Source organism: Rattus norvegicus, chromosome 14 (genome assembly GCF_036323735.1).
Source record: "Rattus norvegicus strain BN/NHsdMcwi chromosome 14, GRCr8, whole genome shotgun sequence".
Taxonomy (NCBI): Eukaryota; Metazoa; Chordata; class Mammalia; order Rodentia; family Muridae; genus Rattus; species Rattus norvegicus.
In genome coordinates this window covers 22,279,610-22,296,181 of record NC_086032.1, presented here as the reverse complement: position 1 = coordinate 22,296,181, position 16,572 = coordinate 22,279,610, and the positions used below count along the sequence as shown (strand labels likewise).

General features: G+C 36.6%; 1 protein-coding gene across 1 annotated transcript in view; it reads right to left on the bottom strand.

Moving 5' to 3' along the window:
- Positions 1-16,572, bottom strand: part of Uba6 (ubiquitin-like modifier activating enzyme 6) — a 63,819-nt gene that overhangs the window by 6,469 nt on the left and 40,778 nt on the right. The window contains exons 27-32 of the mRNA NM_001107213.1: positions 16,341-16,412; positions 14,120-14,237; positions 12,459-12,652; positions 10,852-10,979; positions 9,688-9,775; positions 8,468-8,562 (exon numbers count right to left, since the gene is read on the bottom strand). Coding sequence (NP_001100683.1) covers positions 8,468-8,562; positions 9,688-9,775; positions 10,852-10,979; positions 12,459-12,652; positions 14,120-14,237; positions 16,341-16,412 — 695 coding nt within the window. The remainder of the gene's footprint in view (positions 1-8,467; positions 8,563-9,687; positions 9,776-10,851; positions 10,980-12,458; positions 12,653-14,119; positions 14,238-16,340; positions 16,413-16,572) is intronic.

The window sequence follows — 16,572 nt, the reverse complement described above, 5'->3', positions numbered from 1 at the left end:
TAGAAATAATCCCATGCATGCTATCAGACCACCATGGCCTAAAGCTGGTCTTCAATAACAATAAAGGAAGAATGCCCACATATACGTGGAAATTGAACAACGCTGTACTCAATGATAACCTGGTCAAGGAACAAATAAAGAAAGAAATTAAAGACTTTTTAGAATTTAATGAAAATGAAGGTACAACATACCCAAACTTATGGGATACAATAAAAGCTGTGCTAAGAGGAAAACTCATAGCGCTGAGTGCCTGCAGAAAGAAACAGGAAAGAGCATATGTCAGCAGCTTGACAACACACCTAAAAGATCTAGAACAAAAAGAAGCAAATACACCCAGGAGGAGTAGAAGGCAGGAAATAATCAAACTCAGAGCTGAAATCAACCAAGTAGAAACAAAAAGGACCATAGAAAGAATCAACAGAACCAAAAGTTGGTTCTTTGAGAAAATCAACAAGATAGATAAACCCTTAGCCAGACTAACGAGAGGACCCAGAGAGTGTGTCCAAATTAACAAAATCAGAAATGAAAAGGGAGACATAACTACAGATTCAGAGGGAATTCAAAAAATCATCAGATCTTACTATAAAAACCTATATTCAACAAAACTTGAAAATCTGCAGGAAATGGACAATTTCCTAGACAGATACCAGGTACCGAAGTTAAATCAGGAACAGATAAACCAGTTAAACAACCCCATAATTCCTACGGAAATAGAAGCAGTCATTAAAGGTCTCCCAACCAAAAAGAGCCCAGGTCCAGACGGGTTTAGTGCAGAATTCTATCAAACCTTCATAGAAGACCTCATACCAATATTATCCAAACTATTCCACAAAATTGAAACAGATGGATCACTACCGAATTCCTTCTATGAAGCCACAATTACTCTTATACCTAAACCACACAAAGACACAACAAAGAAAGAGAACTTCAGACCAATTTCCCTTATGAATATCGACGCAAAAATACTCAATAAAATTCTGGCAAACCGAATCCAAGAGCACATCAAAACAATCATCCACCATGATCAAGTAGGCTTCATCCCAGGCATGCAGGGATGGTTTAATATACAGAAAACCATCAACGTGATCCATTATATAAACAAACTGAAAGAACAAAACCACATGATCATTTCATTAGATGCTGAGAAAGCATTTGACAAAATTCAACACCCCTTCATGATAAAAGTCCTGGAAAGAATAGGAATTCAAGGCCCAGACCTAAACATGTTGTAAAAGCCATATACAGCAAACCAGTTGCTAACATTAAACTAAATGGAGAGAAACTTGAAGCAATCCGACTAAAATCAGGGACTAGATAAGGCTGCCCACTCTCTCCCTACTTATTCAATATAGTTCTTGAAGTTCTAGCCAGAGTAATCAGACAACAAAAGGAGGTCAAGGGGATACAGATCGGAAAAGAAGAAGTCAAAATATCACTATTTGCAGATGATATGATAGTATATTTACGTGATCCCAAAAGTTCCACCAGAGAACTACTAAAGCTGATAAACAACATCAGCAAAGTGGCTGGGTATAAAATTAACTCAAATAAATTAGTAGCCTTCCTCTACACAAAAGAGAAACAAGCCGAGAAAGAAATTAGGGAAAAGACACTCTTCATAATAGACCCAAATAATATCAAGTACCTCGGTGTGACTTTAACCAAGCAAGTAAAAGATCTGTACAATAAGAACTTCAAGACACTGAGGAAAGAAATTGAAGAAGACCTCAGAAGATGGAAAGATCTCCCATGCTCATGGATTGGCAGGATTAATATAGTAAAAATGGACATTCTACCAAAAGCGATCTACAGATTCAATGCAATCCCCATCAAAATACCAATTCAATTCTTCAAAGAGTTAGACAGAACAATTTGCAAATTCATCTGGAATAACAAAAAACCCAGGATAGCTAAGGCTATCCTCAACAATAAAAGGACTTCAGGGGGAATCACTATCCCTGAACTCAAGCAGTATTACAGAGCAATAGTGATAAAAACTGCATGGTATTGGTACAGAGACAGACAGATAGACCAATGGAACAGAATTGAAGACCCAGAAATGAACCCACACACCTATGGTCACTTGATTTTTGACAAAGGAGCCAAAACCATCAAATGGAAAAAAGATAGCATCTTCAGCAAATGGTGCTGGTTCAACTGGAGGTCAACAAGTAGAAGAATGCAGATCGATCCATGCTTATCACCCTGTACAAAGCTTAAGTTCAAGTGGATCAAGGACCTCCACATCAAACCAGATATATTCAAACTAATAGAAGAAAAACTAGGGAAGCATCTGGAACACATGGCACTGGAAAAAAATTTCTTGAACAAAACACCAATGGCTTATGCTCTAAGATCAAGAATCGACAAATGGGATCTCATAAAACTGCAAAGCTTCTGTAAGGCAAAGAACACTGGTTAGGACAAAACGGCAACCAAGAGATTGGGAAAAGAACTTTACCAATCCTACAACAGATAGAGGGCTTATATCCAAAATATACAAAGAACTCAAGAAGTTAGACCGCAGGGAGACAAATAACCCTATTAAAAAATGGGGTTCAGAGCTAAACAAAGAATTCACAGCTGAGGAATGCCGAATGGCTGAGAAACACCTAAAGAAATGTTCAACATCTTTAGTCATAAGGGAAATGCAAATCAAAACAACCCTGAGATTTCACCTCACACCAGTGAGAATGGCTAAGATCAAAAACTCAGGTGACAGCAAATGCTGGCGAGGATGCGGAGAAAGAGGAACACTCCTCCATTGTTGGTGGGGTTGCAGACTGGTACAACCATTCTGGAAATCAGTCTGGAGGTTCCTCAGAAAATTGGACATTGAACTGCCTGAGGATCCAGCTATACCTCTCTTGGGCATATACCCAAAAGATGCCCCAACATATAAAAAAGACACGTGCTTCACTATGTTCATAGCAGACTTATTTATAATAGCCAGAAGCTGGAAAGAACCCAGATGCCCTTCAACAGAGGAATGGATACAGAAAATGTGGTACATCTACACAATGGAATATTACTCAGCTATCAAAAACAATGACTTTATGAAATTCGTAGGCAAATGGTTGGAACTGGAAAATATCACCCTGAGTGAGGTAACCCAATCAGAGAAAAACACACATGGTATGCACTCATTGATAAGTGGCTATTAGCCCAAATGCTTGAATTACCCTAGATGCCTAGAACACATGAAACTCAAGACGGATGATCAAAATGTGAATGCTTCACTCCTTCTTTAAAAGGGGAACAAGAATACCCTTGGCAGGGAATAGAGAGGCAAAGATCAAAACAGACACAGAAGGAACACCCATTCAGAGCCTGCCCCACATGTGGCCCATACATATACAGCCACCCAATTAGACAAGATGGAGGAAGCAAAGAAGTGCAGGCAGACAGGAGCCGGATGTAGATCGCTCCTGAGAGACACAGCCAGAATACAGCAAATATAGAGGCGAATGCCAGCAGCAAACCACTCAACTGAGAATAGGACCCCCGTTGGAAGAATCAGAGAAAGAACTGGAAGAGCTTGAAGGGGCTCGAGACCCCATATGTACAACAATGCCAAGCAACCAGAGCTTCCAGGGACTAAGCCACTACCTAAAGACTATACATGGGCTGATCCTGGACTCTGACCTCATAGGTAGCAATGAATATCCTAGTAAGAGCACCAGTGGAAGGGGAAGCCCTGGGTCCTGCTAAGACTGAACCCCCAGTGAACTAGACTGTTGGGGGAAGGGTGGCAATGGGTGGAGGATGTGGAGGGGAACACCCATAAAGAAGGGGGGGGAGGGACTAGGGGGATGTTTGCCTGGCAACCGGGAAAGGGAATAACACTGGAAATGTAAATAAGAAATACTCAAGTTAATTTAAAAAAAAAAAAAAGATACAAAACTCCCAAGAGTACTGCAGTGATTCTTCCTACACTTCCTAGTTTAGAAACATCATGGATCCTCTAGCATTCTTCCTAAAGAGAAAAAAGTAGGTTTCATTAAAAGTTAAAATGCAAACTGCCCTCAGTCTATTCTTTCTCTTACTGATCTGTGGCAGGGGGAGGGGAGCCTCAGGGATTCTCTTCTCTGAGAGGAGATAGATAAGGAGTCCATGAGGGAGAGTGAATCAGCTGTGGTGGTCAGTGGAATCTTGTAGCTCTGACTGACTAGCATTCAGGTTGCTTTTTTAGTTATATAGGTTTTATAGAACAAAGACAGACTAATGATTATCTAAGAAGTACAGATGACATCATTTTGTCTCCAAACATGTGATTTTTTCATTTTGTGTCTGGGGTTACAAGTTCTGTCATAATTAGAAAGTACAATTGGAATATATTTTGGTTTCATTATTAGCCCTATAACTCCAATTCAAAGAATTTAAAGAATGTCTACATCAAAGCAAACACATTTATTATATGATAGCTTTTAAGCTGGCAGTATTTACAGTTTTAAATAGATAAACAGAAAATAACTGAACTGGTCTTTTTATGAACAGCAAATAAAAAGGAGTTAACCTAACTCCTTTTATGTATATCCTTCCATCATCTACAGAATATAGAAGGCAAAGGTTATTTTAGTCAATCTGTCTTACTTACCGAGTTCTAGTCCTCCAGGGGCAAACCCTCTATGATCCCCATCTCGTTAAACCACATTTTGGAGAGCTCCAGTTGTATTGTAAAAAGAGGTCTTAAATCTGTTACCAAATCAACTGCAAGGTGGAGTTTGTCAACTATCTCTAAGTTTACACTGTTAGAGTTTGCTTAGGCCTCATAAAGAAATTCCTGGCTTTGTGCTTATCTGAGTGTATCATGATCTCCACGGCATAAGGAAGACTTCCAAATTGGGCCAGATAAAATTATTTCCCTAAAAGCAGAAGGGATAGTAAGTTTATGACTTTCCTAAAAGGATGGAGATATAATTGTCTCAGGAGAAGACATAAAATGAATCATAGCATAAATATCCCCAAGAATGCAACACACAGAGACCAAAGCCTAAAAGTGAGAAACAGAATGACAGTGATGACACATTTGGCTCAGCTTTGCTGGAACTATGTGAAGGAGCTGTGATGGCTTCATGACTCTTCATTTCTAGTAGATACGGCCATGCAAGGTTGGCTGCTAGGCTCTGAAATAGGTTACCTATTTAACCCCACACGATAGCTCTTTTCCTTGCACAAGCTGTTTGCTTTTGCCTACAATAATCCTCCTTGAAATGCTCAAATGAAATCTAACCACAAATGAAGGTTGATTTAGCAAAGTCCATGGTGGGGTGTCATTATAATGATGATTTTACTTATAGTTTGAATTAATAATCAATGTACCAGTTTCTCTGAATACACTATTTGATATTAGGGATGTTTGCATAATAACAAAAAGAAGAACTAAAAGTTATAAAATATTTCTCCTGTGCTATTACCTTTTTTAAGGTGTACTAATACTTTAACACTAAATAGCTATGGGAACAATCATGGAAGACAATCTATGTTTCAAAGCTACTGAAGGAAACAAAATAGTATTAATAAACAACCACCCAAGCCTGTGAACACAAGTCTTTATAAAGCCAAGTTCATGCTCTTAATCCATTGATCTCATCCACTGATCCAAAGTGTCCAGCCAATTAAGTAATCAAAAAATACCTGCTAAATTAGGGATCCCACACTGGCCAACTCTCAAAACATGTTACTTTGCAGCAAATTTAAGATTACTACCAAAATTCATAACCATACATTTCACTTACATCTAGGTGGTAGATATCACAAGAATTCTAAATACAGCTTCTAAGTTCTCTAAATGATAATGAGGAGTTGTAATAAAAGCAAGTATAAGACAAATTAATGCTTACCTCATATAACCATTTTTTAAGGTAAAGATGATTAAGATAATTACATGATTAACTTCAACTGAAAACCAAAAGCTGAGAGTCGTGTTAAAGAAAACCACTGCAGAGATAATACGCAAGTTTTTACTGATGGCTATTTTATGCCAGGTCTAACTGCTTGAGATATAACAATGAAAAAAATTAGTAAAGATTTACACACTGTGAAAGCTAGTATTGTATGTGAGGGAGAATATAGTGACAAATAACAATACAGGCAAAATCTATTGCAGCTGTTATATAATGGGAAGTGTTAGGAAACAAAGAAAAGGAAGAAGAGCCTGGGGAAGGCAGTGCGTGCTGTGCAAGCACAAAGATGTGAGTTTGGCCCCTAGACCACATACAAAGATAAACGTGGCAGCCTTTGTAGTTTCAGTAATGGGGAGGTGGAGATAGGGTTTACGGGAACTGCTGGTCAGTCAGCTTAGCCAAGCTCACAAGTGAGCTCTAAGCGAAGTGAGAGACTTTGCTCCCTAATGAAGGTGGAAAGTAGCTGAGGAAGATAACTGACATCATTCACTGATCATTATACACTCATAGTGCAACCCTAACACTACTGCACACATCACACATCTCCATGTGTACAGACACACATGCACATGAAAACAAGTTGGTTTTCTGAAAAGATAAACACAGTTGACATACTCTTAGTCAAAATGACTAAGAGAAAGGAAGACCCAAATTAATAAAATTGGAGATGGAAGTGACACATTGTAACAGGTAAAATCATAAGGACATAAAAACTATGTTGGGACATCCAAAAGAAATGGATGAATTTCTAAATGCATGTGACCTATCAAAGTTAAATTAAGAGGAGATAAAGAATTTAAATGGATCTATAATGAACATCAAGATTGAAATGGTAATTAAAAAACAAAAACAAGAACAAAAAACAAAGTCCAGAACCAGATTGGTCAACTGCAGAACTCTACCAGGCTTTTAAAGACTAATACCAATCCTTTCAGATTATTCAATAAAATAGAAAAAGGAAGGAATGGTTCCAAAGTCACTTTGCAAAGCCAGTCCTTCCCTATCACCAAACCAGATAAAGACAGACAGACAGACACAGACAGACACAGATACACATGAAAGTTACCATTCAATCTCCATTATGACCATAGATGAAAAGGTCTCATTAAAGTACTAGCAAACTGCATTCACAAACATACCAAAAAGATATTCATCATGATCAAGTTTGTTTAATTCTAGAGATCCAGGAATAGCTGAACATATAAAAACCAATAAATGTAATATATTACATAAATAGAATCATGGATAGAAATCACAGTCATTTCAATAGATGTAGAGAAACAGCCTTTGACAAAACCCAACATCCTTTCATGATAAATGAAAGAGTTTAATGCAGTGGTTCTCAGCCTTCCTAATGCTGTTATCCTTTTATATGCCTCCCCATGTTGTGTGACCCCCAATCATAAAATTACTTCCATGTAACTTCATAGATGTAAATTTGCTACTGTTATGAATAATAACAAATATTTTTGGAGATTAAGGTTTGCCAAAAAGGTTGTGACACACAGATTGAGAACTACTGGTTTAATGGGTGGAGGAAGGGAATAAGGGGGTAATGATGATCCAAGTATATGATGATCAAACTACATTACATATCATGAACTTTTAAAGAATAAAGAAATGCATTTTAAAAAAAAATAAATTTTCAAAAAAAAAAAAAAGAAATGCATTTTTAAAAAGGGAGAGCAAAATGGGGCAGGCATACAAAACTGCAGCTGAAGACAGTTCACAGTGCTACACAGAGCTCAGAAAGGCCATTTGAGAAAGTGCAAAGACCAAAAGTGACTATGAACCCAGTCTCCAATCTACAAGCAGAGGAATAACTAGAGCAAAGCCCTCACCAGAGAATGTCTGTCATGTTCCACAAGTACAGATACCAATGCAGAGGGCAGGAGAGAAATAGAGAAGGCCCGTATAATGATATGGAGAACTAGGTCCCCTAGGGCCTTGCAGACAACCCTGAAGATTTTGGCTTTCTTTGATTAGTTTTCTTCCTCTAAAATGCAACATCAGCAGGTAAAGAATCTAACGCGCAGAGTGGATATGCAGACTATTAAATATAACAATGCGGCCCTCGTTCTCCTACTCTCTTCATTCTTTATTTTCTCGACAGCATCTACCACTACCTCATTGTACATAGGTTTTCCTCTCTCTAATTCCTCAAGTAGGAAGACTCTTTGTTCACAACTGTATCCTCAATTCTTAGAATAAAGCCTGACACACAACAGGCATCTTTAGTAAAAAAAAAATAAATAAAAGCAATTATTTTGTGCTCTTGTTTTATATCTCAGTGACAAATGTAGTTTTCGATGTTCACAAGTAAGGCATGGGTTACTTAGTTACACACTGACTGGGCTGTAACAAATTCACAAAGGTGTAATCCTATGAGTCTCTGTTGCCAGCTGGACTGTTGGCCTTCCTCCTGCTATATTCAGTCTTTACTAATGGCATAAAGCAAGAATAATGCTTTTTATATAAATCCTAGTAACTTCTTTGCTTTCCAGTGTGTACAGAACTTAATTTTGATTCCCATCATTCTTATGCACATGTTAAATACTTACGTTAACTTTAGCCTTTTTGCATGACCTGGCATTACAGGAACATAAAGCATTTTGACTCCCTGCACCACCATTGTTGGCTCAATTCCATACTTCTCCTAAAAGTAAACACCCAAAAGAAACAATCAAAGCCTCATCCAAAGTACATGGGTAAAAATGTTTTATATCTACCGAAAAGAGGGTAGGCTTATATAAATATTATTTATACCTTCCAACAGCTTTACAGGTTAAAAACTAAAGTGACTATCTGTGGTTTCACTTTTCTCAGTTAAGCAGAGCCTAAAAATATTAACTGGAAAACTTCAGAACTAAACAGCTTATGTGCATCCCCAGTATTGGAGGCTGCAGGTAGGGCTAGACGATGTCAGCCATGTGCTCTTCCACTGAGCCGCAGGCTCAGCCCTTAGAATAAACATACTAACATTGAACTGTCTGCTGTTCTAGGTAGTGTGGCAAAGTCTGAAGCTGTCTTCTAACATAACCAGAGTGAAGCCGTTGTTGGTCCAGTGCACTCACACAGTTAACCTATTAGTTGCTTAAGTAGCTGTCTTTATTACCTGAACTGAATTCTCATTCACGTAATAAAGTACTAGTGTCTTAAGTAAGCGCTGCTTCAAACTACAGCAGTTCTCAACCTGTGAGTCGTGGCCCCTTGGGTTTCACAGTGGTCACCTAAGACCATTAGAAACAGATATTTACATTACGATTCATAACAGTAGCAAAATTACAGCTATGAAGCAGCAACAAAAAGAATTTTATGGTCGGGGGTCATTGCAACATGAGGATATGTATTAAAGGGACACATTAGGAAGGTTGAGAACCACTGACTTAATAGAAGGCACAAGTGCAACAATGACACTGACAACTCAGACATGACAAAGAAAATCCAAAAGTGCCTCCTTGGAAAGAAGAGAGCACTCAAGGTCAGAGGGAAAGAAAAAATATCAGAAGCTCAGGTTAAGATCTACAGTAAAATAAGCTTACCAATCTTGAAAGAAATCCTGTCACTACAGTATCTGTTCTAATATAATACTCTTGTTATTCTCTTATAACGTCTTATTTGTAAACTGTACCACATACATACATACAGGAGTAAACCTGATAAAGGATTTAGTATTATAGTTTCAAGGACATACTAGGGTTCCCAAGAATTGGGAGGCACATTACACAGAAACCACGGACTTCAAGGTACTAATTAAATGAATGAAATGAAAATATCCTACTTTAACAGCATTTATGAAATCTGAGAGAGTGAAATCTTCTTTTCCATGTACAGTCCACCTGTCCCAAATTGTAAATGATATTCCGTTTCTGTTGTAGAAATATAGCAAGAACACAAACATTAAAATCTCTTTCCATTTGTAGTAATAAAAAATTTCCTGTGGTCCATTATTTATTATTTGTTTAGAAATTAATGTTGTGGCAGTGAAGTTTACAATTTTTAAAATAGTCAATACATATAGGTAACCACTTTTATCTGTGTTTTGTATTTCTTTTTTTGTGACTCATTTCATGTTTGTATTACAAATACTTCTTTAGTTCACACAAAGTAATGAGTTTAGGACAGTTTCATGCATGTATACCATTGTTTTCTACTAATGGCCATGACTCTCCTTCATTCCTTTCTGATCCCATCCTTACATTCATAATCTTTTTGTTTTCATGTCTTACATATTATATAGGTGTATAGCTATGTAAATGGTGCTTCTTTCTCCGTGTGTGTCTGTGCATGTTTATGTATGTACGTGCATATATCCCTTTAAGTAGCTGTAGAGGTTTCATGGTGCAGATGCTCTAGTCATCAATAACTGAACATTTAGATTGCTCGAATCATTGTCTGTCAAAAACATGCTACAATAATTATCTTGGCCTATATGCAACTTGGCATATGTGCAAATGTATGTAAAAGTCAGAAACATAGCACCTCGCTTTATTCTGTATGGATAACAATATTTTGTTGTTCTATAGTAATGTATGAGGATAATATGGATTAGCTCTTCCTGACAAGATACTTCTCACATTTCTGGCTGTGGCCAACCTGAAATGCCAAATACAAAAACTCAAGGAATTGTTTTCTGTTGTAATAAAGGTGTGGAATTAGACTGTATGTTTCACAGTCAGACAAGACTATAATCAGACAAGACCAGCTGTAAAATTATCCAAGTTAGGAACCAAGTATAGTGCTAAGTGGTGTGACAAGCCAAGGCTAGAGCATTCTTTGGCTAGTCCACTTGGAAAGGATTCATCAAATGAGGTTTGACTGGGTTCTGAAATAGGAGGAAGGATTAACGAAGAAGAAATGGAGATGAAACACAGTGTTTCCTACTTAAGGGTAGAATACTGTATTTCTTTCTTGTTATACTAGCAAAACAGACTTTCATACATACCTGATTTCAGTTTTTCTTACTTCAGATGTCTCTGTAAACACTATTATTGGAATGGCTAAATTAAGGAAACAGTTTTTGTAAGCGTCAAAGGGATAGCCACCAGCTACTTTGATCATCTCCAAGGCAACCTAGATAAGAGAAAGTGATCGGATTATTTGAAAAGTCTAAAACTACTTAGGAACTTAATTGGTCTTGCTGTTTTCCCAGGTCCTAGCATTTCTGTGTAAACTAGTATGAACAGCCACATGACTGTCGCAACATACATTTCTAATTTAACTGATCTCTATATTTTCAGTACATTTTATGCTTTTATTATTTTTTCATAATTTTTATTTCAGTAATTTACTATATTTTTAAGGAACATTCAATATATTTTAAAAAGAACTTCATGTTTTTCTTTTTTTAAAGTAAATATACTTTAGTTATATACTAAATATAATTTAAACCATAAAAAAGTTACAAAAATATACACATGTGTTTGGCATAACATGAAGTTTTAATACAAGCAAACAGCTTGGGTAAATACCATAAAAATTGTAATAGATTATTTTATTTTCTTAGTAGATAAAATTTAGTATACGAATTTGTTTTGATGTCATTTTGTGCCCAAATATTTTTATCATCTGAATTTGAAAATGTTAGAGAAAATAATTATTATCCAAATTCATTTTTTATGTTTTACCTTTGTAAGTGGTTTTTTGAAAGCTTTTTTAAAATAAATATATATTCTAAAGCATGCAAAAAAGTGATCCTTTCATGAAAAATTCTGAGCCAGCCCATACATGGCATTATTGAAATTAACTAATTAACCTGTACCAACATCTAAAAAAGCAAGAAATTAATGACTGTTTACACATTCTATAATTCTCCATTAATGTGGCATTTTAATTGGAATTAAATTAAAATGGAATAGATTCACATATGCTAAGTCTATTCTACATACATACAGTAACAAAGCTATTTCATCACATAATCATCCTATTTTCAAAGCAGACACACAGCACAAAAGTAAAGCAATTTACATCCAATCAATACAGGATGTAAATTGACTGACTCTAGAGAAGTGAGAGTACAACATAGTAAATGGTCACAGTAATGACTCCCAAGTGCTTACAATATTAAGATACCTACTTTGCATGGAGGCTAACAAGATTCCTGTGGAGTATTGGAAGGAAAAGTGACAGGATGCTTGGGTGCTCCTCTGTTGCCCTCAGCTCTGTGCATCTTCTTCTCTGAGCCTGTCCAGTTGCCTCTCTCTGAGTGCTCAAAATCATGTACTTTTCAGATTCCATAGCTCACTCTGGCACCTCAGGATATCTGCGTGCTGAACTCAAACTCCAGGGGATCCTGAAGTGTCCCCTGGGCTCCAGGCCCTGTTCCTCAGCTGGCTATTGGGGTGGGTCCATTCTTTCCACTGCCCCAAACCCAGAAGGGAAAGAACTGTCATTGGGACCACTGTAAGAACAACTAAATCCTATCTTCAGAAACATCTTGAAAGTTTAAATTAGAATATCCAACTTTTTATCTTTGTCTCTAAAATATGAATGGTAAGCTAAGGTTGGTAGAATGTGGAAGAAAGAAGAGCATTTTTAAAAGAGTAAGCTTACCAAGCCAGAAACTGCAGCAGTAGATGTTGCTATAGCAGGTATAATTTTACCAGCTATGCGTTTAGTTTTAAAACGGTCAGCTGGTTCAATGTTATACATCTTGGCTCGAAGGTTGGAAGCAGCTGTGATGAAATCTATGTGTCCATTACTGTCATCATCTTTTTCAAATGAAAGCACTGCCATCTGAAGGTCACCTGACCAGAGCAACCAGACAATGTTCTCTAGTTAGTGGTAATGGTTTTATGAGGTAAAAAGCAATGTATAAAAAGTATGTGTATACAATTTTCAAAGAACAAGATTTCTAATAAGGAAATATACAAGTTACCAAGCTGAAAGACCTGCTGAAAGCATTTCTCAATTAATAAAGATATTCATCATAAAAATCTGTTATTAATCAATTGAAAAATATATAAAGAGCAAGACGTTAGAAAAGAACATGAAAACAATGACTTTAATACCACTAAACTAGAAGGTAATGTATGAAAAATATTAAACAGAAATAAGAAAGCAATTTGCCACATTATGTGCTTCCAAGTGAAGTATAAAAGTAATTCTTTGGTATTACTCAGAATTAACCACATAAATATTACTCTGAAACATGTTCTCTCTGACAACTAAGAAAGTCATTTATGAATCTTTCTGAATACTTCTAGATTAGTGAATTCCAGTAACACTTTAAATACTATTAACAATACAATTTTTTTCCTGAAATTTTACTGCTTCACTCATGAATTCACAGAGTTTAGAGCAATGCTGATTTCTCTAACAAAAGATGGTAAGCATACATAAGCAGGTGAACAACTAACTCTGCTTTTAAAGAATGGGAAGTTCAGCTTTAATAACTTTGTTTTTAAAGTTAGTTTGTACTCCTAGTCAGCAATTGAGACATTTAGATGCCTCCGTAGGTAAAAGAACCTGTTCCCTAGCATGAGCACCCAACTTTCAGGGCCCAGAATCTACCACACAAAAGCTAGACAGACGTAGTGAGCAGATCTGCAATTCCAGTGCTTCTATGGAGAGATGGGAGGCAGAAACAGGAGGATCCTTGGAAGCCTGCAGGCCAACTAGCGCGGTACATGCCACAGAAAACTAACGAAGAGCTTCCTTCTCAAGCTAGATGGCAGGTAGGACCAACACTCAAGTGCCCAAGTTTATCCTCTGACTTCTGTGTGTGCCATGGCATATGTATGCCCACTTGTTCATCTACCCCCCACCATACACACACAATCTAAAAGACTTTCGTGTAATTCTTAGTTCTAGAGTGCTGTTTAAAGGATGAATCGGGAATGACCTGGTTTTTACTATGGGAAAGGGCCTTGCTATATGGCTTAGGAAGACTGTGCCTTCCTTGACTCTGATGACCAGCGTGCCTAGCTAACCTGAAACTTCCGCTCCTCAAAAGCAAGCTATTGGCCTGTGATTTTAGATCTGGTCAACATCTAAAGCATAAAACCATATAATAGCTGATATAATTTGGAAAATTAAATTTTACAACTTGAAGGCAACAACATGAGGAGAAAAATGATGAATTTAGTCAATTAAAGACAGAAATCTTTACGGCCAGCTATCATGAGTAAAAATTATTCCCATGAACTTATCAATATGGCTCTTTGGGACAGTAGGTCTATCTTGTCCGTGGTATTTTAAAGAGTCCCTCTTACTTTTGGTGGCTTTGTTAGAGGAAAGAGCCTTCTCTAGTTGGAAAACAGCATTCCTCTCATCTTCACTGGAGACAGGAACATGGTCTGGTTTCCTTGCAGTTTCATCTGTTTGAACAACCTTTAAATATATGTGTACATGTTCATTACTGTTACATGTTACATCCAAGTTTGACTACTACTTATCTGATTTACTTATTTATTTGAATCATAAGAGAAAATATGTGCTCAATGCTCCTGATCATTATGGCCTAATTTTTCTCTTGCTCAGTCATATTATTTTGATGTTTTGTCTACCATCTATTTCCATGCACTGGCATGTTTATGTTAGAACCTGGGTCTCCACCTTGGTCACAAAGAGACCACTACCATTTCTAAAACAATTTATTTTTCTTATTGGAGTTTGAATTTTTTTATTTTAAACTGAACAGCTTATGTGATAGCTATCTTAAAATTCCACACTTCTGGAGTTGGGAATTTAGCTCAGTGGTAGAGCGCTTGCCCAGCAAGCGCAAGGCCCTGGGTTCGGTCCCCAGCTCCGAAAAAAAGAAAAAAAAAAAAATTCCACACTTCTATGAAGTTGATGTTCATTAGTTTGACTTTGACAAATCTATATTAGACTTAAATTACATAGCTGAGTAGCTGATTCATGCAGAAAAAAATGAGTATTTGCAAAATGTATAATATGGCCTTTAAGTACTTGCCTATTACTGAGTACTTCTTTTCTAAAGAACACATCTTTCTTCATATACCAACTACAGCATCATTAAATGAAGCATAAACCACAACTGATTTATCTTTAAATTACCTGGTAAACAGTCCACAGGATCAGCAGATGTTTTCAAACCACAGAACATCTCCATGACTGTTAAAGTACTATTTATTTTAAAAATTTACCAAATTATGTTCTGATATATTAAACGTCACAAACATTTATGATGTACTAACGAATCAATAAAATAGAAACTTCTGCCTGCTCTCATGTCTAATAATCTGGTTCAAATCCAGAACTACAAGAGCATGTTGGCCTTAAACCTTTAGTGCGAGCTATCATAAGGAGTTGTAAAACAGTCTACATTAAAATGTTATACTGCTAGGGAAATCTATTAGCCCTGAACTGTCATAGCAGCAGAAGCCATGCAAGCCAGAAAACATACTAGAGTGTGTTTCCTGGGCTTTAGCTTAGTTTTGCCAAAGAGTAATATGGGTTGGAAACTTTTCTTACAAATGTGACACCACTTTGTTCTTAATTTACTATTGTATTATTATTTATAGCTTACATGTCATGAATATTTTACTCAGAAAACTCATGAATTTATGTAAAAATAAACTAGCTACAAAGATCCCCTTCTATAAAATAAAGATGTAGGATGCCTACAGATATCACTTTCTTGAGGAAGGTGATTTCATGGTTAACTTTTAGAGTATATAAAAGAATGGCATATAGTAAGTCTATAAAAAAATACTTTATGCACATAAAATTTATTTTTTTTCTTCTTCCTATTTTCACTGCCTACTAAGGGCTCTGAAACTTTCTTAAGATATTTTCTGGGCATAATTATTAGATCAATTTTCCTTCTACTTGGCAGCATAAACAAGTGCCACAATGGTACCAAAGCTAAATATGCTTGAATGTCATGGCAATCTATAGTAGAACACAGCACACACACTAACGTTATATGAATCCTCAGTGATGGCTTGCAATTCTGTATCATTTTACTGACTTTTCTACTCTGCTCTCAATTACTCTATACTCATTCTATCTTCAGCTTCCTGCCTTCATCCTAAACTGTTAACTTACTTCGCCTAAGAAACTAGTAGTCTTTCCCACAGCTCCTTCTAATTTCAAATCTTGAGAACTTCTGTCAGTACTACACTGATGTATACAGAGAATCCAGTTCCACATCATCTGTCTCATCCTCTTCTGTGTTCTTGAAATACCTAACAGGATTCCCTGCTATTCTTCCTTCCGCGCAATGCACTGTAAGGACAGGCTTCTGGAATTAAGGAATAATTTTGCCTATAAAACAACAACCCAAGTGGCAGGCCAGCTAATGTAGGCTTTGGTGCATTTCTTTCTATAGCCCATCTCCACTCTTTGAAATAAAATACCACTAACGGCAAAAACTGTTCATCCTGGGAACTGTTCTTCAGGGTGAAAATGAAATTTGTTATAAGCAGCAGCTTAATAACCACTAGCTATGTGAATGGACTTCTATCTTACCTTGTTGGAAGGCTTGAATTCCTGAATTTTAACTTCTGAAAGAATGTCCATGAGGCTATCTACTGATAAGTCCTGTTTCATAAAAGAAGCTATGTTACCAACACATTTCTTAGAATTCTGAATCTCTAATTTAAATCTTGTTTTTCTGCTAATTTAAAAAAAGATACCATTTTCTCTTCATTTCCTCAGTGCCAGAGTTTTAGCTTTCCTGAATGTTATACTTGAAAAATTA